The sequence below is a fragment of the Temnothorax longispinosus genome, chromosome 4, assembly GCF_030848805.1.
Source record: "Temnothorax longispinosus isolate EJ_2023e chromosome 4, Tlon_JGU_v1, whole genome shotgun sequence".
NCBI lineage: Eukaryota > Metazoa > Arthropoda > Insecta > Hymenoptera > Formicidae > Temnothorax > Temnothorax longispinosus.
In genome coordinates this window covers 17,318,121-17,338,231 of record NC_092361.1, presented here as the reverse complement: position 1 = coordinate 17,338,231, position 20,111 = coordinate 17,318,121, and the positions used below count along the sequence as shown (strand labels likewise).

The 20,111-nt window shown below is 27.5% G+C and overlaps 3 protein-coding genes and 2 long non-coding RNA genes across 6 annotated transcripts in view; 1 reads left to right on the top strand and 4 right to left on the bottom strand.

The window, feature by feature from the left end:
* Window positions 1–20,111, top strand: part of LOC139812403 (uncharacterized) — a 339,231-nt gene that overhangs the window by 159,221 nt on the left and 159,899 nt on the right. The window lies entirely within an intron of this gene.
* LOC139811571 (uncharacterized) lies at window positions 2,063–4,853 on the bottom strand. Its single transcript, XM_071775845.1, has 7 exons — window positions 4,557–4,853; window positions 3,986–4,257; window positions 3,680–3,841; window positions 3,250–3,499; window positions 2,615–2,683; window positions 2,401–2,490; window positions 2,063–2,310 (listed from the first exon to the last, which is right to left on the bottom strand). Exons 1-7 carry the CDS (start codon window positions 4,830–4,832, stop codon window positions 2,251–2,253), a joined length of 1,179 nt encoding a protein of 392 aa, XP_071631946.1. The 5' UTR covers window positions 4,833–4,853; the 3' UTR covers window positions 2,063–2,250.
* LOC139811574 (uncharacterized) lies at window positions 6,830–7,770 on the bottom strand. The gene is made up of 4 exons (XM_071775848.1): window positions 7,540–7,770; window positions 7,321–7,389; window positions 7,105–7,194; window positions 6,830–7,010 (listed from the first exon to the last, which is right to left on the bottom strand). Exons 1-4 carry the CDS (start codon window positions 7,726–7,728, stop codon window positions 6,951–6,953), a joined length of 408 nt encoding a protein of 135 aa, XP_071631949.1. The 5' UTR covers window positions 7,729–7,770; the 3' UTR covers window positions 6,830–6,950.
* On the bottom strand, window positions 13,410–14,728 carry LOC139811573 (uncharacterized). Its single transcript, XM_071775847.1, has 5 exons — window positions 14,573–14,728; window positions 14,161–14,410; window positions 13,925–13,993; window positions 13,705–13,794; window positions 13,410–13,610 (listed from the first exon to the last, which is right to left on the bottom strand). The coding sequence occupies exons 1-5, from the start codon at window positions 14,683–14,685 to the stop codon at window positions 13,551–13,553; spliced, it is 582 nt and encodes a 193-aa protein (XP_071631948.1). The 5' UTR covers window positions 14,686–14,728; the 3' UTR covers window positions 13,410–13,550.
* LOC139811576 (uncharacterized) lies at window positions 16,435–17,696 on the bottom strand. 2 transcript variants are annotated; one of them, XR_011731675.1, is made up of 5 exons: window positions 17,541–17,696; window positions 17,125–17,374; window positions 16,908–16,976; window positions 16,702–16,750; window positions 16,435–16,616 (listed from the first exon to the last, which is right to left on the bottom strand). It is a non-coding gene; the product is annotated as an uncharacterized lncRNA (long non-coding RNA). The 2 variants fall into 2 exon arrangements; XR_011731674.1 differs by having other exon boundaries at window positions 17,125–17,696.

Sequence of the window (20,111 nt, the reverse complement as noted above, 5' to 3'; positions counted from 1 at the left end):
TTTAATCGAATTGGTATGTCATTTCTTTAAAGTACATATATTAAATATATTGTACAAAAAAATCATTAAAAAATATTAATATTTGCGCCTTTAGCGTGTGGTGTCGCATATCTCGGTCAATTTTTATTAAAAGTATTTAAATGTTTAACGTGTCACTAACCTATAATAAAGTATTCTTTGCTTGAACAAAAAGACTTCAATTTATCAACAATTTACTGCTTTAAATATTGTGTTTTGGTAAAGCAGCGACTTTCTTGCGAAATAAAGTATTCTCTGCTTAAAAAAACGTAATATTAGTCATTTATGCCTTCCAATACTCAAAATAGCTGCTATATCTTCCAAACTTTTTTTGTTAATAACTTTTTAACTAATAACGAGCGCGGGCTGAAATCTTCTGAAAGTCACTCAGGAGGGTGACCTTGACAACATACTAAAATATCAAGGTCATCCAAGGTGATCCCCCCTATCTAAACAATTATCACAAATAATTTTGGTATTATTAATTTATTGCTTTGACTTATGTATGTGCTATTTTTTACAATGGCGTGGCAGCTTAATTTTAAGCTATCCAGCCTTTTGTAATTTTTTAATAGTGTGAGCAAAAAATAGCAAATAATTTTGGTATTATTAACTTTTTGCTTTGACTTATGTATATGTTTTTTTTACAGTGGCTGGATAGCTTAATCTTAAGCAAATTAATTAATTAGCAAATTAATTCCAAATAAAATTTTTTGTGTTTTGATGATTTGGCTTAGATAGCTTAATATACCTTCTAATAGCGCATATTTTATATTTTAAGAATGTAATATATGTGTCTTTTATTTTGTTAGTCCAATATATATTCTATAAAATTTGTATGAATTACTTTATTAAATATTTAGAAAAGTAATTCATTACATTTATATACCGTATCAATATATGCAAGATTTAGTTTTTTTTTGTGGTAATTTTTATTATTAAATAGATAGAGAATTTATATAGTGAATAATAGATTATAACTTTTATCTGTGTATATTTTATACATGTAATTATGTATTAGAGAAAAAATTATTTATTATCAATAACTCTATATTAAAAGATTTATTGCTTATTAATAATGACTTAATATTAATAACTACACACCTTCTCATGATATATTCCAAAGACGATTGACAATAAGGTTATAAATGATTCTAGCCAATAACAAATATTGTCCTCGGTGTGATAAACCTCATTAAAGGAAGGTATCAATGCAGATGTTGAGAGAATATAGTAAACTGACCAAAGTAGCAGCATATATAAAAAATTAAACCATAATCTTGAATGTTTAGATAAATTAACAATTCTTAATCCAAACACATAACTGACAATTAGAAATGGCGTTAAAATAGTTCGAATACCTTTGGTCATTGCACACATGGTTACTATTTCAAACTGCACTTTTCTGGTCAGTTAGTTGCATAAGTTGCACCATATGGTAACGATAATGGATGTTTGTAATTTCAATTAATAAGGCACTTATAGATATTAAAGTTATCAATCTAGATTATAATTTCTATTCCATAATCTATTAAAACAGGATAATGGATATACTACCTGTTCTAACATAAAACGGATAAGTTGATATGTACAAAAATATGAAGATTATTATATTGATACATTAATTTTTTAATTTTTATATTATATTACTGTACATGTATAAACATTTTATTAAGCGAGAAAGATTTTAATTATAATTAATAAATTATAATTAATTAGTGGTAATAAAAACATAATATATATAAATATGATAAATATAATGTATGCAATTATGAAGTGCTTCTTAATTTATTATGATAGGAATTATATTATATATAACTATTAATGTAATAATAGCAAAAAAGAAATCTATTATTATTTATTATTATTCGAATAATATTAAAAGTTATATATATAATATAATTTATAATAATAAATAATATGTTAATAATATTATCAAATTAGATTATATATAATTATAAAAACCTATACACAAAGAATAATTCTTTTAATAATGAAGAGAATTGTGGACGGATAGAATTGGTAAAAGCATAAATAAAGAATATTTATCATTTATTTTTTATAATATTGGATAAAATATTTATTATATTTTTCACTCATTTATTCTCAATATTAACATGTGTACATCAAATCAAATCTAGAAGATATCATATGATGCATATTTCATGAAATATACATGGATTTTTATTTAAACTATTTTTTATGAACTCTGTCATAACTTGTTTAAAATATTTACTTATTTCCTTGTGCTTGTATTATAATAACTAAGAGGGTCGCAATAGACATCACAAACTAAAAATACAGACAGTGTAAGTTTGTTTTTTAAATATTTGTCACAAATTTAACTATTTGTAATATAACTATATCATAAGTATAACGTACCCTGTGAAGAAATTTGAAGCCAAATTGGAAAAACCCAATTCCATAGAATCTAAGTGGTGCATAAACTATTCGTAAGGAAAATTGTGAAATCTATATTAACAAAATGCATTATTTTTAATGCATATCTTGTTGATTTTTTATATTTATCCATATACGTTATTTAATATTTATTTTAATATATATAATATTCCAATGTATTTGTTTTAAAACTTACAATTTCACGAATTTCATTGTCACGAGTGAAATATGATAATCTATTTAATAAATCTGCTGTTGCACTTGCCTAAAATTATAATATGCTGAATGTAATTAAAGAAATTTTTTATTTAGTTGTAACACGATCAAGAGACACGGCAGTGTCTCGCGTCAAGTACACGCGGAGCGAGACCTACCGTGACTCTTTTACGCGACGCGACGGGCTGCGAGTACCCGAGGTGTTGAGATCTCGATAACGAGTGAACGAATCAAGTTCTAAGTAGGCTTGATCGACATTAGTAACAGTAAAATCTGTAATTGATTTATTTGTCATAAGTAAATTTTAACCCTTAAAGTGTATACGTTTTTTTGGATCTTGACGGTGTATACGTGGGTCTGTCATATTCAACTTTATTTTTCCCTACCTTAAAGTATTTTAAAAAACCTAAAAAAATTCATGTGAAACATCTGTCTACATTGTAGTTGACGATTTTATAGTCATTTTGACAAATATCGTTTATTTAATATCTTCAAACAGACTTGCAAGTTTTACATTTACGAGCGGATATCACTTTGACTCGGACGTCGTAGACTGACGTATACACGTTAAAGGTTAAGTCAATGTTTCTTAGAAATTAAATGTAAAATGAATACCTTTGTGGAGACTGTTTCGCACATATAATTAATGAGCAAGAATTTGGAAACATTATGAGAAAACCAGATAAAGTATATGATAACCCATGTTATCCAATATTTCACATAATTGTTTATAAGAATTCCGTTGAGAATTTCGCGCAAGTCAACTACTATCCAACCAAAATAGCATGCCATTTTAAAAGTCATTTGCGTTCCAAATATTGAGTCTATTTCACTGGATATTTTACGTAACTCCAAATGAAGATGTCTAGACGTGCACATATACATATAAAATTTTAGTCTGTGTATATTATTATTTGTAAATTGTTTTTAGTAATATTATTGCTGTTATAATTTAAGTAACTTACAATTAATTTACATTAAGTAAATTTGAGTAACTTTTGGTAATATTAATATTTAGCAGTACAATTTAAGTCAATTTTCTTACGTAATGATCCATATTATGCACTTCCTGTTTAGTGTTTTTGAAAATCTGCGTTGATACTGATGCGTTCTAGATTTTTGCCAAGCCTGTTTTATTTTGCGTTTATTATTTCTCGTCAAGTTTTGAAGATGCTCATTGATTTGATCAAACTTTAATCCTATGTATCTAATAATAAGTATAAAAGTTTCGGTATAAAATAATTATATGGCGTTATATTTTAGTTTGATTAATTTTTGCAAATTTTAGTTTGACTAATTTTTAATTTAGTTTGATTAATTTGTAATATGTATATGGAAGAAATGTACTAACTCGAGAATACTTGCCGTAGTCAAGTCGCCGATGAAGTTGATGTGAAAGCAGTAGTCTCGTATCAACACGTAGAATATGGATGTTGCGTTATCACGATTATATTCATTTTTTATAGATAATGCTACACTGTATATCGTTAATATAACTATCATGAACCATCCTAAGACAAGCCGTACTGTTTTCTTACGTAGTTTGTTATAATCTGTCACTGTTCCTAGCTTAAATAATGTACTGTCTACAATATCGAGTTTTCTCAAACAGTTTTGGAATTTCTGTCATGCGAAATCGATAAATAATTATTTATTATTCTAAAATTTGACGATTTTGTTAAGCTTATGTGTCTAACAGCGCATATTTTATATTATATATTAAGAATGTAATATACAGGGTGTCTGACAACAAGTGTAACATCTTCAGGGAGAAATTAGTGAATTATGGATTATAATTTTTATGTCTATTTTATCTGTGTAATTGTGTATTAGAGAAAAGAAGTTACTTATTACCAATAACTCTATATATTACAATATTAATTGCTTATTAATAATAGCTTTTTATATTAGTAACTGCACACCTTCTCATGGTATATCCCAAACACGATTGACAATAAGGTCGTATATGATTCTAGCCAATAAAAAATGCTGTCCTCGATGGGATAAAGCTCATTAAAAGAAGATATCAATGCAGATGTTGAGAGGATACAGTAAACTGACCAAAGTAACAGCATGTATAAAACACTAAACCATAATCTTGAATATTTAGATAAATTAACAATTCTTAAACCAAACACGTAACTGATTATTAGAAATGGCGTCAAAATCGTTCGAATGCTTTTGGTCATTGCACACATGGTTTCTATTCCAAACTGAACTTTTGCTGACCAGTTGGTTGCAGAATTTGCAGAAAATAGTAACGATAGCGGATCTTTATAATTTCTGTTGATGATATCAATTTCTTGACATCCGCGACTCGTGTCGCATGCGTATGTGGACGCTATTACTATTAATGTAGATGGTGGAATAATGAAGGACACCCTTTCAACTGTATGTATTTAAAGCCCCTTGCACAATGCCAGGCAACAGGCAATAGGAACAGGGAATAGAAATCAGAAATCATGTATAAATGCAGAATAAACAGTGACACAGGCAATAGACCACGTTGGAAATTCTGTGCCTATTGCCTGTTGCCAACTAATCATAGCATTCGAATTTTTTAGGTTGTAATTAAATAACGATTTTTTGGTTATTTCCTGTTCCTATTGCCTGTTGCCTGGCATTGTGCAAGGGGCTTAATGCGTGCTGCCGTGACGACTCTCCGCTTGAGACTCCCGCTTATACAAAAAAAAAAAAGTCTTGACTAGACTCGTCGCTCAGTGTTCGACCGACAAGGCTACCAAATAGTAACTATAAGACTATAGAAAAATTAATAATTTTCATAAACTTTGTAATATAATTCTCATAAACTTAGAGTAAATGAAAGAATAATAATTGTCATAAACTTTGTATATAATACTTTCATAAACTTTGAGTAAATAAAAGAATAATAATTCTCATAAACTTTGAATCTCATTTTATTTGAGACAACTTACCCTGAGCGGTTATTTTGAACAAAGAAGATTATATTTATAAAATTATAAACTATGTTGCAATGACGGTTAACTAAATACAGGAAAAATTATCTAAAACTATAAATATTTCTTATGACCAAAAAGAAATTACGACTAGTAATTTCAAAAACCAACGGAACAATAAAAATAGAGGCAAGAAAAATTTATTCATGACCTCCAGATTTAAAAAGTGTTCGTAAATATCATATGCGATGTTTTTGAAACGAGCTATTTTGTACACTCGACTAACACGATAGGAGCAACCTAATAAACCTAATAAAAAATAATATTCCACTCAATCTATTAAGTGAGATATAAGCTTTATGACAACTTACTCGTGTGACTTCTAGCCCCGGTCTCCCCTATAATACTATTATGTATAAAACATGTCTTAAAATATTTTTATGATGTATACGAGATTAGAAAAAGTAGTGCAAGTGACGAACGACGATTATATAATTTCTTAATGTAAAATTTTTACACTATCGGACTTTGAATCGCAATATCTCCGTTCGTAGAGTACGTAGAGAAAAAATAAAAACACTTTTATTATATAAATGTGGTTCAAGCCATTCATTAAGCCTATATAGTTAGAACCTGACCTGTTCACTGGTTATCAAGATCTCAAAATCTTGGGTACTCGCAACTGGTCGCGTCGCGTAAAAGACTCACGGTGCGATCTTGCTTCGCGTGTACTTAGCGCGAGACACTACCGTGTCTCTTGATAATATGAATTATCAATCAATATCAGTGGTATTTTTCAGGAAGCATTATATTATTTTATATTACAAATTAATACATATAAAAATTATTACAAAGTTTTGCAATCTATATATAAGGAATGATATTATTTGATAAAACAATATAAAACTAGTTTTATAGAGAGAATAATTGTTTTAAGCGTAATGAATGAAGGAGAGGGAGAATCGATAAAATCGACATTAAACCGTGAAAAATTGTATGCGTTTATTTTGTTGCATGTTTTAAAGTACATATAAATATAATAAAAGTACATATTAATATAATAATAACATATTAATAATATTAATAAATTATATGATAAATCCATCCATCCATCCATATCTAACTAGTATAAAAAAAAAACATGCAAAGAATAATTCTTACGGTTATGAAGATAATCGTGGACAGATAAAATTGATATGAAAGCATAATAAAAAATATTAATTATTCACTTTCTACATATTGCATAAAATATATTTTTATTTTTTTTACTCACAATTTTCAATATTATTCCAGAAGATATTATATATAATGCATTTTATAAAATATATATTAGATATATGTGGATATTTATTTAAACTATTTTGTTTTACCAACTGTGTTACAACATGATAAAAATATTTATTTATTTGCTTGTGCTTGTATTATTATAACTGAAACGGTCGCGATAGACGTTATAAACTGAAAATAAAGATAGTGTGTAAGTTCTTTTATTAAAAATTTGTCATGAATGTGACCATTTGTAGTATGTAATTAAATTATAAATGTAACGTACCCTATGAAGAAATTTGTAGCCAAATTGGAAAAATCCGATTCCGCAAAATCTAAGTGGTGCATGAACTCCTTGTAATGAAAATTGTGAAATCTATAATAACAAAATACATTACATTTAGTAGATATTTTACTGATTTTTTAATATTTTAATATTATACGTTATTTAATGATTATTTCAATAATATATATATTTCAACGAATTGGTTTAGCAACTTACAATTTCACGAATTTCAACGTCACAAGTGAAATACGATAATCTGTTTAATAAATCTGCTGTTGCACTTGCCTAAAATTGTAATATGCCAAATGTAATTTAGAGAAATTTTTAAATTAATTTTAAGATAGATATTAATAACAGTAAAATCTTTAATCAACTTGTTTGTTATAAGAAAATTTTAAATTAACATTTACTCGAAATTAAATATAAAATGAATACCTTGGTGGAGACTGTTTCGCACATATAATTAATGAGCAAGAATTTGAAAACATTAATAAGAAACCAGATAAAGTGCATAATGACGGTCATTATTCTCAACTTTACATAATTGCTTATAAGGATTGCATAGAGAGTTTCGCGCAAGTCAATCGCTATCCAACCAAAATAATATACCATTTTAAGAGTCATTTGCGTTCCAAATATTGAGTCTATTTCGCTGGATATTTTGCGTAACTCCAGATGAAGATGGCTGGACGTATGCATGTACATATAAAATTTTATTATGTGCATTTCATTAGTCGCAAACATTTTATTAGTATTATTGCAGTTATAATTGACATAAATTTGAGTAATATTTACTATAATATTACTGCAGTACAATTTATGTAAATTTTCTTACAAAGCGATCCATATTATGCACTTGCTGCTTAGTGTTTTCGAAAATCTGCGTTGGCGCGGATATATCGCAGGCTTTTCCCAAGCTTGTTTTATTTTTCGTTTATTATTTCTCATCAAGTTCTGAAGATGTTCATTGATTTGATCAAACTTTAATCCTATGTATCTACATAAGTACAAAAATTTGTAAATAATAGAGCTATATGATATCAATAATTACGAAAATATTTTAGAAATCACAAAATATATGCATTATATTTATGTTTTGATTTAATTTTTGTAAATGACTGAATTATAAGTAATAGTAAGTATATAGTGAAATATTGTACTAACCCGATGATAACTGCTGTAATCAAATCACCGATAAAGTTGGTGTGAAAGCAGTAGTCGCGTATCAACACGAAAAACATGGATGTTGCAACATCACGATTATGTTCATATTTCATGAATAATGCTACACTGTACGACGATGATACAATTATCACGAACCAACTTAAGACAATCCGTACTGTTTTCTTACGTAATTTGTCATAATTTATCACTGTTCCTAGTTCAAGTAATGTGTTATCCACAATATCGAATTTTTTCAAACAATTTTGGAATTTCTGTCGTAAAGGTAGAATGCGAAACAAAAAAATAATTATTATTTATTCGAAAAATTAACGATTTTATTGAGCTTATGTTTCTAATAGCAGCTATATTAAGCTGTTTAAGCCAAATTATCAGAACGCACAAAAAATTTTGTATGGAATTAATTTGCTAATTATTTGCTATTTTTTGCTTTTAAAAGTAATTTTTTGCTCCAGCTATTAAAAAGTTACAAAGGCCTGGATAGCTTAAGATTAAGCTGCCACGCCATTGTAAAAAACAGCATATACATAAGTCAAAGCAAAAAATTATTTCTGTAATAACTAATAGGGATATAGAAAAAATAAAAAAATGAGATATTATACCAGACATCACAGACATGCGCTACGCACGCGCTATTTATCTATTTAATCTATTACATTACAACATTAACCCTTTGATATACAAAACTGTCAAAATATGCGACATGACAGATGCTCATGAAGTAAGCGCAGTGAGAGAACCAATCGGCATCGCAAAGTATTGACAACAATACTTCGATAGATTCAAGTATCGATAACATGTCTTTTTTAGAAAGGGAAACAGACTTATATAATGAGTAAAATATAAATTTTTTAAAATTATTTCACGAGCAAAAAATTTGAGACTTAGATATCTTGAGAGTAAATAATGCAGGGAACATTCTGATGCTATAATAATGCAAGAAATTAATTTCTTTAATGTGCTTTACTTTTAAGTGCCCCATTTTGCTCTTGGTGTTTTCTTAAAAGCTGGAGCAAAAAAATTACTTTTGCGAGCAAAAAGTAGTAAAAAAGTAACAAGTAATTTTGGTATTATTAATTTATTGCTTTGACTTATGTATGTGCTGTTTTTTACAATGGCGTGGCAGTTTAATCTTAAGCTATCTAGCTTTTTGTAACTTTTTGATAGTGTGAGCAAAAAAATTATTTTTACAAGCAAAAAATAGTAAAAAATAGCAAATAATTTTGGTATTATTAACTTTTTGCTTTGACTTATGTATGTTTTTTTTACAGTGGCTGGATAGCTTAATCTTAAGCAAATTAATAGGGAATTTGCATATTTTTTTTTAAAATTGCATTAAATAATTTGTATGTTCTTTTAATTGTCATTTTTTTCATAATTTTTTAACGCAAAATAAGCGAGAAAATATATAATAAAATATTGCATTATTTGAAATGCCTAAAACGGTCCGGAAACGACCGAGTCTTCCCGAACGCCGTGTGATGTCACACCGCAGTAAAGTAATACTTTCAACCATTGAAACCATCATTTATTTTGAAAAAATGAGTAAAGCAAAGACATATAAAACGTGTTTTGTACCTTTATGCAAAAGTAATGTTATTAAAACATACAGGTAAACTGTTTTTTTATGTATCTCAAGATAAAAACGTAAGAGAAATATAAAATAGAATCTTCCTGTTTGACGCTGACATAATCTATAACTCGCTGAGATAGAAAGAGAAGGGGGTATACTAGTGTGCACTCAGGTGACGTTTCCGAACGCAGCCTAGCAGACGGAGAGTTGAGACTATTGCAATGTGACGTCATGCACTTGTCAGCCAATCAAAATCGTTTTCTCACAACACAGAAAATTTCAAATATTATTAAAATTCAATTTCATTTTTGAATACCTATTTATTGATTAAAATTAAAAATTTTGTTGTAAATAAATTTATAATAATGTATATTTAAATTACATACAAAAAAATGTAATATTTTTTTTCATGCAAATTCCCTATTAATTTGCAAATTAATTCCATATAAAATTTTTTGTGTTTTGATGATTTGGCTTAGATAGATTAATATACCTTCTAATAGCGCATATTTTATATTTTAAGAATGTAATATATGTTTTCTATTTTGTTAGTCCTATATATATTCTATAAAATTTGTATGAATTACTTTATTAAATATTTAGAAAAGTAATTTATTACATTTATATATTGTATCAATATGTGCAAGATTTAGTTTTCTTATGGTAATTTTTATTATTAAATAGATAGAGAATTTAGTGAATAATAGATTATAATTTTTATCTGTGTATATTTTAACTTTTAACTATGTAATTATGTATTAGAGAAAAAATTATTTATTATCAATAACTCTATATATTACAAGATCTATTGCTTGTTAATAATGACTTAATATATATTAATAACTACACACCTTCTCATGATATATCCCAAACACGATTGACAATAAGGTCGTAAATGATTCTAGCCAATAACATATATTGTCCTCGGTGTGATAAATCTCATTAAAGGAAGATATCAATGCAGATGTTGAGAGAATATAGTAAACTGACCAAAGTAGCAGCATATATAAAAAATTAAACCATAATCTTGAATGTTTAGATGAATTAACAATTCTTAATCCAAACACATAACTGATAATTAGAAATGGCGTTAAAATCGTTCGAATACCTTTGGTCATTGCACACATAGTTTCTATACCAAACTGAACTTTTGCTGACCAGTTGCTAGCAGAAGTTGTAGCAAATGGTAACGATAGCGGATCTTTATAATTTCAATTAGGCACTTATGGATATTAAAGTAATCAGTCTACTACAATTTATATGTCATTTATCGAAACTGGACGAATGAAGGATATGCTTTTGTTTTTACTCAATATACAGATATGTTTGTACAACAGAAATATAAATATTGTAACATTTAAATGTTTCTGTTGTTTTGTGTTTATATAATACTATATTACATTGTGTTTATATAATACTATACACATATATATGGGACGTTCCACGTCAACCGGATCAGTGCTGCGGCCAAATTTAAAGCAACGAAAAAATACGTATGAGGTCTCAATTAAAGTTTGAACAAAGAGCTACTAAAGCCATAAGCGCCTTAGCAAAAATCAAGATGGCGACGTCAATATGGCGGCCATAAACTCAAAATTTTTGATCAGTCATCCGGCTCAGTGCTGCCGCCAAAATGTTTAGCGACAAATAAATTCGTATAAGGGCTTATTTTGAAGCTCGAACTGAAAACTTTTAAAAGCCGTATGCACATTTGCAAAAATCAAGATGCCGGGTCCAAGATGGCCGACTTTCGTCAAAATTTGATGTCAATGCCTTTAAAAAACACCAGAATTGTTTGAAAATGAATCGACAGAGATTTTGAACGTCATTTCTCTCAAATCTGGTGTGATAGTTTGCAATTCACGTAATGGCGATCCAAGATGGCCGACTTATGGCCTATATCGAATCACTTGTCTAGCAACAACAGACTTCTTTGAAAATGAATAAATACTGATTTTTAAGAAAAATTATTATAAATTTGGTGTGAAAAATTTCAAATCTAGTTGATGTGGTAGTAATCAATCATTATTCAGAGTTATTCAGAGTTTTTGACGAAAAGTCGGCCATCTTGGATCCGCTATTTTATGATTTGGAATCTATCACACCAGATTTGAGAGAAGTGACGTTCAAAAACCCTGTCGATCCATTTTCAACAATCTGGTGTTTTTAAAGGCATTGACATCAAATTTTGACGAATATATAATAGTTTTATATAAACACAAAATATATATATATTATATGTCTTAAAATAATTAAAATACCTATGATGTATAGGAGATAATATGAATATTAACCCTTAAATGCCACCCGGAGTCCAGAGGACCTCAGACCCTTTACAATTATATATTTTCAAATGTTTCCGCCAAAAATGGAGCTCATGCTCCCATTGATGATAGTTGAATGATTGAACTACCAGTGTGTACACTTAGCAGTACTCAGTTTACTTAATTTTTTATACTATGTTGAAATTGAAATTTTAACAATATAAGCATTTTATTCTCTTTTCTAGACCTTGAACAACATTGAAAAAAATTTTCATAACAAAAGATAACAAAATCAATGAGTAACGAGACATTTTTCATGCTGGGGTCTTTTAGACCCCTCATGTCATTTACGAGATTCTTGAGAGGTATGGCATTTAAGGGTTAATCAATATTATCTAATGGTAAGTGTATTTTTAGAAAGCATTATGTTGCTTTCTCATAGAGGAAGCTTTGTTTTCGTAAATTTCGTATATAAACCTTTGATTGTGCGTATAAAGTTGGGTCTAATCAACCAAATTTAAAAGAATTATATATATGAAATAGGGGTTAGAAAAAACCAAAGAAAAGATTGTTTTTTGAGTTTTTGATGCTAATATGTTCAGAGTGTTCTAAAACGTCAAATATTGTATTTAAAAAAATGTCCGTATGTATGTGTGTATGTGTGTATGTGCGGATTTGATGTCCGTGGTTGCTCTGATTTCCGCAAATATTGAGATATCGGGCTGTTTTTTTTTATCAATAGAGTATTATTCAAGGAAAGTTGGTATTGAATTTAGCGATAATCAGTAAAAGGGTTCTTTCTTTATAAAATTTTGAATTTTTTTAGAATTGCTCGTGGTTGCTCTAATAACTTTTGTAAATTTTGAAATATTGGGCTATTTTTAATTTTATTACATTATTATATTAGAATGATATTATTTGATAAAACAATATAAAATAAACTTTATGGACATAATAATTATTTTAAGCGTAATGAATGGAGGAGAGGGAGAATCGGTAAAATTACCATAAAAACGTTATAAAAATTGTATCCTAATTTTGTTGCATTTTTTGAAATGCATATAATTATGTTAATATATATAATTTTAATATATAATAATAATATATTAATACTATTAATAAATTATATGATATATAAATATAAAAAATTATATGCAACGAATAATTCTTACGGTTATGAAGATAATTGTGGACAGATGAAGTCGATTTGAAAGCGTAATAAAGAATATTAATTATTTACCTTTTATTACATAAAATATATTTTTATTTTTTTACTCATTAATTTTTAGTATTAATATGTATCAAACCAAATCCAGAAGATATTATGTATAATACAATTTATAAAATATATATTAAATATATGGATTTTTATTTAAACTATTTTCTATGAACTGTGTTGTGAACATGTTATGACATGATAAAAATATTTATTTATTTGCTTGTGCTTGTATTATTATAACTAAGACGGTCGCAATAGACGTTATAAACTAAAAACAAAGACAGTGTGTAAATTTTTCTATTGAATACTTGTCACAAATGTGAATATTTTTATTATGTAATTACATAACAAATGCAACATACCTTGTGAAGAAATCTGAAGCCAAATTGAAAAAATCCGATTCCGCAAAATCTAAGTGGTGCATGAACTCTTTGCAATGAAAATTGTGAAATCTACAATAACAAAATACATTATTTTTATATAATAGATATTTTATTAATTTTTTAATATTTTAATATTACACGTTATTTAATGATTATTCTAATAATATATATATTTCAATAAATTGGTCTAGCAACTTACGATTTCACGAATTTCAACGTCACAAGTGGAATACGATAATCTATTTAATAAATCTGCTGTTGCACTTGCCTAAAATTGTAATATGCCGAATGTAATTGAAGAAGTTTTTAATCTAGTTTTATCATTATGGATATGAATAACAGTAAAATCTTTAATTTACTTATATATTATAAGAAAATTTTAAATTAACATTTGATATTAAATTTAAAATATAGAATTAAATATAAAATAAATACCTTGGTAGAGACTGTTTCGCACATATAATTAATGAGCAGGAACTTGAAAACATTATGAGAGAACCAAAGAAAGTACACAACAACAGATATTATCCTAGATTTCACATAATTGTTGATCAGAATTGCGTAGAGAATTTCGCGCAAGCTAATCGCTATCATGCCAAAATAGTATGCCATTTTAAAAGTCATTTGCGTTCCAAATATTGAGTCAATTTCAAAGGATATCTTGCGCAGCTCCAAATGCAGATGTCTGGATTTATATACATGTATAATACATATAACGTTTCATTTTGTGTATATTACTATTTGTAAATTGTTTTTAATAATATTACTGCAGTTACAATTGATGTAAATTTGAGTAATTTTTAGTAATATTAATATTTAGCAGTACAATTTACGTAAATTTTCTTACATAACGATCCATATTATGCACTTGTCGCTTAGTGTTTTCGGACATCTGCGTTGGCGCGGATATGTCATAGGATTTTCCCAAGCCTGTTTTATTGTCCGTTTATTAATTTTCATCAAGTTCTGAAGATGTTCATTAATTTGATCAAACTTTAATCCTGTATATCTAAATATTAAGAAAGTATGGAAAGGTAAATATTTATTTGCAAATAACAGCATATTATATCAATATTTTTAAATAGACTTTGGAAATCATATAATTTATGCATACGACTACTCGAAAGAAAGTAATAGTAATTGTATTTAGAAAAATGTACCAACTCGAGAATACTTGCGGTAGTTAAATCACCAATAAAGTTTATATGAAAGCAGTAGTTTATTATAAAGCTGTAACACATGGCTTTTGCAACATAAGAGTCATATTTATTTTTTATTGCTAATGCTGCACTGCAATTCGTCAATGTGACTGTTACGATCCATCCTAAGACAAACCATAGTGTTTTTTTACGTAGTTCATCATAATCCGTCATTGTTCCCAGTTTATGCAATGTGTTGTCGACAATATCGATTTTTTTAAGACAGTTCCAGAATTTCTGTTACAAAGAATATGAAATAAGCAGATAACTATTATTTATCCAAAAATTTAAGACTTTTTTTATGTTCTGTATCTATAATATTAGCTGTTTGATATTTCAAGGACATAGGGGAGTTTTTTAATCTATTATTCTTAGACATAATTATACATACAACTTAAATTATGTCTATTAATAAGTATCTAAGAAAAGGAAATTTATCACTGCGTGATATATCAGTATATAAGAAATTCTTTTTTAGTTTTTATTATTAAGCAGGCTTGTAACTTAATCAACTATAAATTATAAATTTTACAGACATTTTATGCATTATAGTTGTGCAAATCAATCTGAAAACGCTTATTAATAATGACTACTTATACTAACATTTTCTTACCTTATCATGATATATACCAAATACGATTGACATTAATGTCACAAAGATTTCTGCACAACAGCAAATGCGGTCTTCGATAGGATAAAACTTGTAAAAAGCAGATATCAATGTAGATGTTGAGAGGAAATAGTAAATTGACCAAACCAGCAGCATGTATAAAATATTAAACAGTCTTGAACGTCTGAATAAATTAGGAATTCTTAAACCAAACACATAGCTGATCACCAAAAATGGCATTAAAATCATTTGAATACTTTTGGTCATTGCACACATGATTTCTATTCTAAACTGAACTTTTGTTGACCAGGTTGAACAGGTGTTTGCAGAAGGTTACGAATGGTAACGATAGTAGATCCTTGCAATTTCAATTAAGGCACTTATGGATATTAAAGTAATCAGTCTATTACAATTTATGTTTTATGATCTATCGCAATAAGTCCGATGATGGACTACTTGTTTTAACATGAAACAGAGGTGTATACATAATGTGTATATAACAGAAATAAGAATATTATTGTTCTTGTCAATTTTGTTTTTTATTCCTTTATTTGGGTTTTGTATAGAGCTATATCTAGTATATACTTATTTAAATATTTTATTAAGCAAGATATATTTTAACCGTCATTACAGCTGTAACAAATACATAACATACAAATACCATAAATTTAAAGTTATAAAATGTTTTTTTTTTCATTATATTAATTGAACAATTATATATAAAGAACTATATGGAAAAAGTAATTTTGTTAATAATGAAGAAAATAATGAACAAATGTAGAATAGATACATGGCAATAATAAAAAATATTAATTATCTATACTACTACTACTCATTATTCCATAAAATATTTTTAATTCAATATTTTTATTTCTAAATACTAATATAATTATACCACAGCGAATCCAGGAGATATCATATAATGCATTTTATGAAATATACATTAATTTTTATTTAAACTGTTTATTTATATTTTTATTGAACTATTTTTTATGAATTCTATCATAATTTGATCAAAATGTTTATTTATTTGCTTGTGCTTGTATTATTATAACTAAAACGGCCGCAATAGACGTTATAAACTAAAAACAAAGACAGTGTGTAAGTTTTTCTTCTAAATATTTGTAGCCATTTGTGGTATATAATTGGACAATAAATATAACGTACCGTATAAAGAAATTTGAAGCCAAACTGGAAAAATCCGATTCCGCAGAATCTAAGTGGAGCATGAACTATTTGTAATGAAAACTGTGAAATCTAAATTAACACAATGCAATACTTATAATGTACATTTTGTTGGTTATTTATATTTGTCAAAATTATTTAATGTCTATATTAAAACATTCCAACAAACTTATCTTAATAAAACTTACGGTTTCATGAATTTCAACGTCACAAGTGAAATGTGATAATCTATTTAATAAATCTGCTGTTGCCCTTGCCTAAAATTGTATATTTTGATTGTAATTGAAGAAACTTTTAATTTAATTTTAACACTGGAAATTAATAACAGTCAAATTTTTAATTCATTTTTTTTTATAAGCAGAATATAAATTGATGTTACGTAAAAATTATATGTAAAATGAATACCTTGGTGGAGACTATTTCGCAGAAATAGTTAATGAGTAGGAATTTGAAAACATTATAAGAGAGCCAAACAAAATTCACAGCGGCAGATATTATTCCAGATTTCATATAATTGTTGATTAGAATTGTGTAGATAATTTCTCGTAAGTCAAGTGTTATCATGCCAAAATAGTATGCCATTTTAAAAGTCATTTGCGTTCCAAATATTGAGTCTATTTCATAGGATATTTTGCGTAGCTCCAAATGCAGATGTCTGGATGTATATATATGTATAATACATATAAAGTTTCATTTTGTGTATATTACTATTTGTAAATTGTTTTTAGTAATATTACTGCAGTTACAATTGACGTAAATTTGAGTAATTTTTAGTTATATCTATTAATATTTAGCAGTACAATTTACGTAAATTTTCTTACGTAACGATCCATATTATGCACTTGTTGCTTAATTTTTTTGAACATCTGCGTTGGCGCGGATATGTCACAGGATTTTCCCAAGCCTGTTTTATTTTCCGTTTATTATTTCTCATCAAGTTCTGAAGATGTTCATTAATTTGATCAAACTTTAATCCTGTGTATCTAAATATTAAGAAAGTATGGAAAGGTAAATATTTATTTGTAAATAACAGTATATTATATCAATATTTTTAAATAGACTTCGGAAATCATATAATTTATGCATACGACTACTCGAAAGAAAGTAATAGATAGTAATTGTATTTAGAAAAATGTACCAACTCGAGAATACTTGCGGTAGTTAAATCACCAATAAAGTTTATATGTAAGCAGTAGTTTGTTATAAAGGTGTAACACATGGCTTTTGCAACATTGCAGTCATATTTCTTTTTTACATATGATAGTGTACTGCAATTCGTTAATGTGACTATTGCAAACCATCCTAAGACAATCCATAGTGTTTTTTTACGTAGTTTGTCATAATCCGTCATTGTTCCCAGTTTAAGCAATGTGTTGTCGACAATATCGAGCTTTTTAAGACAGTTCCAGAATTTCTGTAACAAAGAATGTGAAGTAGTCAGATACTTATTATTTATCCAAAAATTTAAGATTTTATTTATGTTCTGTATCTAATAGCTGTTTGATATTTCAAGGACATATGGAAGTTTTTTAATTTATTATTCTTAGACATTCAATTGAGATAATCATACATTGAATTTAAATTATGTCTTTTTAAGTATCTAAAAAAAGGAAATTTATCAGTAAGTGTTATATCAGTAGGAAATTCTTTTTTAGTATAATTTTTATTATTAAGCAGGCTTGTAACTTAATTAACTACAAGTTATAAATTTTACAGACATTTTATATATTATAGTTGTGCAAATCAGTATGAAAATGTTTATTAATAATAACTACTTATATTAAAACATTACCTTACCTTATCATAATATATACTAAACACGATGGACAGTAATGTCATAAAGATTTCTGCCCACCACCAAATGAGGTCTTCAATGGGATAGAACTTGTAAAAAGTAAACATTAGTGTAGATGTTGAGAGGAAATAGTAAACCGACCAAACTAGCAGCATGTATAAAATATTAAACAGTCTTGAACGTCTAGATAAATTAACAATTCTTAAACCAAACACATAGCTGATAAGCAAAATTGGCATTAAAATTATTCGAATACTTTTGGTCATTGCGCACATGATTTCAATTCCAAACTGAACTTTTGTTGACCAGGTTGAATAGGTGTTTGCGGAAGTTGGTTTTGAATGGTAACGATAGTAGATCTTTTGCAATTTCAATTAAGGCACTTATGGATATTAAAGTAATCAGTCTATTACAATTTATGTTTGATGATCTATCGCAATAAGTCAGATGATGGATTACTTGTTTTAACATAAATTAGATGTGTATACATAATGCGTATGTGTACACATGTTTATGTAACAGAAATAAGAATATTCTTGTTCTTGTCAATTTTGTTTTTTATCTTTTTATTTGAGTTTTTGTATAGGACTATATCAGTATATACTTATTTAAAGGTAAATGTTTAGTATAACACACACATGTGTGTGCCCTGCTTTAAGCAGATATTTTGTATTTAATTAGCAGACAGACAGTTGTCACGTGACCTTCTTCATCACTTCTATTTCGCTGCACCGTTAATGAGTATGCGGACAACCTAATTTGTGAATATAGTAACAAATGAAGTTGCGCAGTATTTTAAAAACGTAAATTATCATTTTGCTACTTACCGACATCATAAAATTTTGAAATTAAATATAAAAAAAAGAACGAGACATGAGCGACAATTTTCCTTCTCAGAATGTATTTTACACACTAAAATAAACTATTTTACAAAATTTTAAGAAAATCGGAGGGGAGAGCGTTATACTAAACATTTACCTGTAGCTTTAACATTATACTATTACTTACATTATTAACTCCTTGATACACACAACTGTTAAAATATACGATGACAGCTGCTCATGAAGTAAGCACAGCGAGAGAACCAATCGCCGTTGCGGAAAAGCGATAACAATAAATTTTGATAGATTCGAGTATCGACTTTATATCTTTTTTTTGGATATGGGTGGATGGATGGATATTAATTATAGAAATTATATTAATTGAATAATTATATAAATCATTTATATGGAAAACGTAATTATTTTCTTAACAATGAAGAGAATAATGAATAATTAAGCCATTTTACGTGCCTACCAAGTCTGGTTTACCGCTTTCTCATGCTTTCATTCGCTCAGACGATTTAATTAATTACTTAATAACTGTAGCGAATTTTGCAAAACGGTTCATGACTTTACTTTTCAGTTATATCCAATCTACCTTTACCTTTCGGTCAGTGAATTATGAACACCCTGTATAAAAAAAACTATATTTAAAGAATAATTCTCTTAATAATGAAGACAATTATGGACAGATGAAATCGATATAAAAGCATAATAAAGAATATTTGTGATTTATCTTTTACATATCATACAATATTTTTTATCTACTCATTAAT

Coding starts and splice junctions, on each gene's coding strand:
- LOC139811571 (XM_071775845.1), bottom strand. CDS start 4,832: ATGTGTGCAATGACCAAAAGCATTCGAACGATTTTGACGCCATTTCTA. Junction 2,684..3,249: donor GCGAAACAGTCTCCACAAAG/GTATTCATTTTA, acceptor TTATAATTTTAG/GCAAGTGCAACAGCAGATTT. Junction 2,491..2,614: donor ACAATGAAATTCGTGAAATT/GTAAGTTTTAAA, acceptor TTGTTAATATAG/ATTTCACAATTTTCCTTACG.
- LOC139811574 (XM_071775848.1), bottom strand. CDS start 7,728: ATGACTCTTAAAATGGTATATTATTTTGGTTGGATAGCGATTGACTTG. Junction 7,390..7,539: donor GCGAAACAGTCTCCACCAAG/GTATTCATTTTA, acceptor TTACAATTTTAG/GCAAGTGCAACAGCAGATTT. Junction 7,195..7,320: donor ACGTTGAAATTCGTGAAATT/GTAAGTTGCTAA, acceptor TTGTTATTATAG/ATTTCACAATTTTCATTACA.
- LOC139811573 (XM_071775847.1), bottom strand. CDS start 14,685: ATGAAAATTAATAAACGGACAATAAAACAGGCTTGGGAAAATCCTATG. Junction 14,411..14,572: donor TGCATAATATGGATCGTTAT/GTAAGAAAATTT, acceptor ATATAAATCCAG/ACATCTGCATTTGGAGCTGC. Junction 13,994..14,160: donor GCGAAACAGTCTCTACCAAG/GTATTTATTTTA, acceptor TTACAATTTTAG/GCAAGTGCAACAGCAGATTT.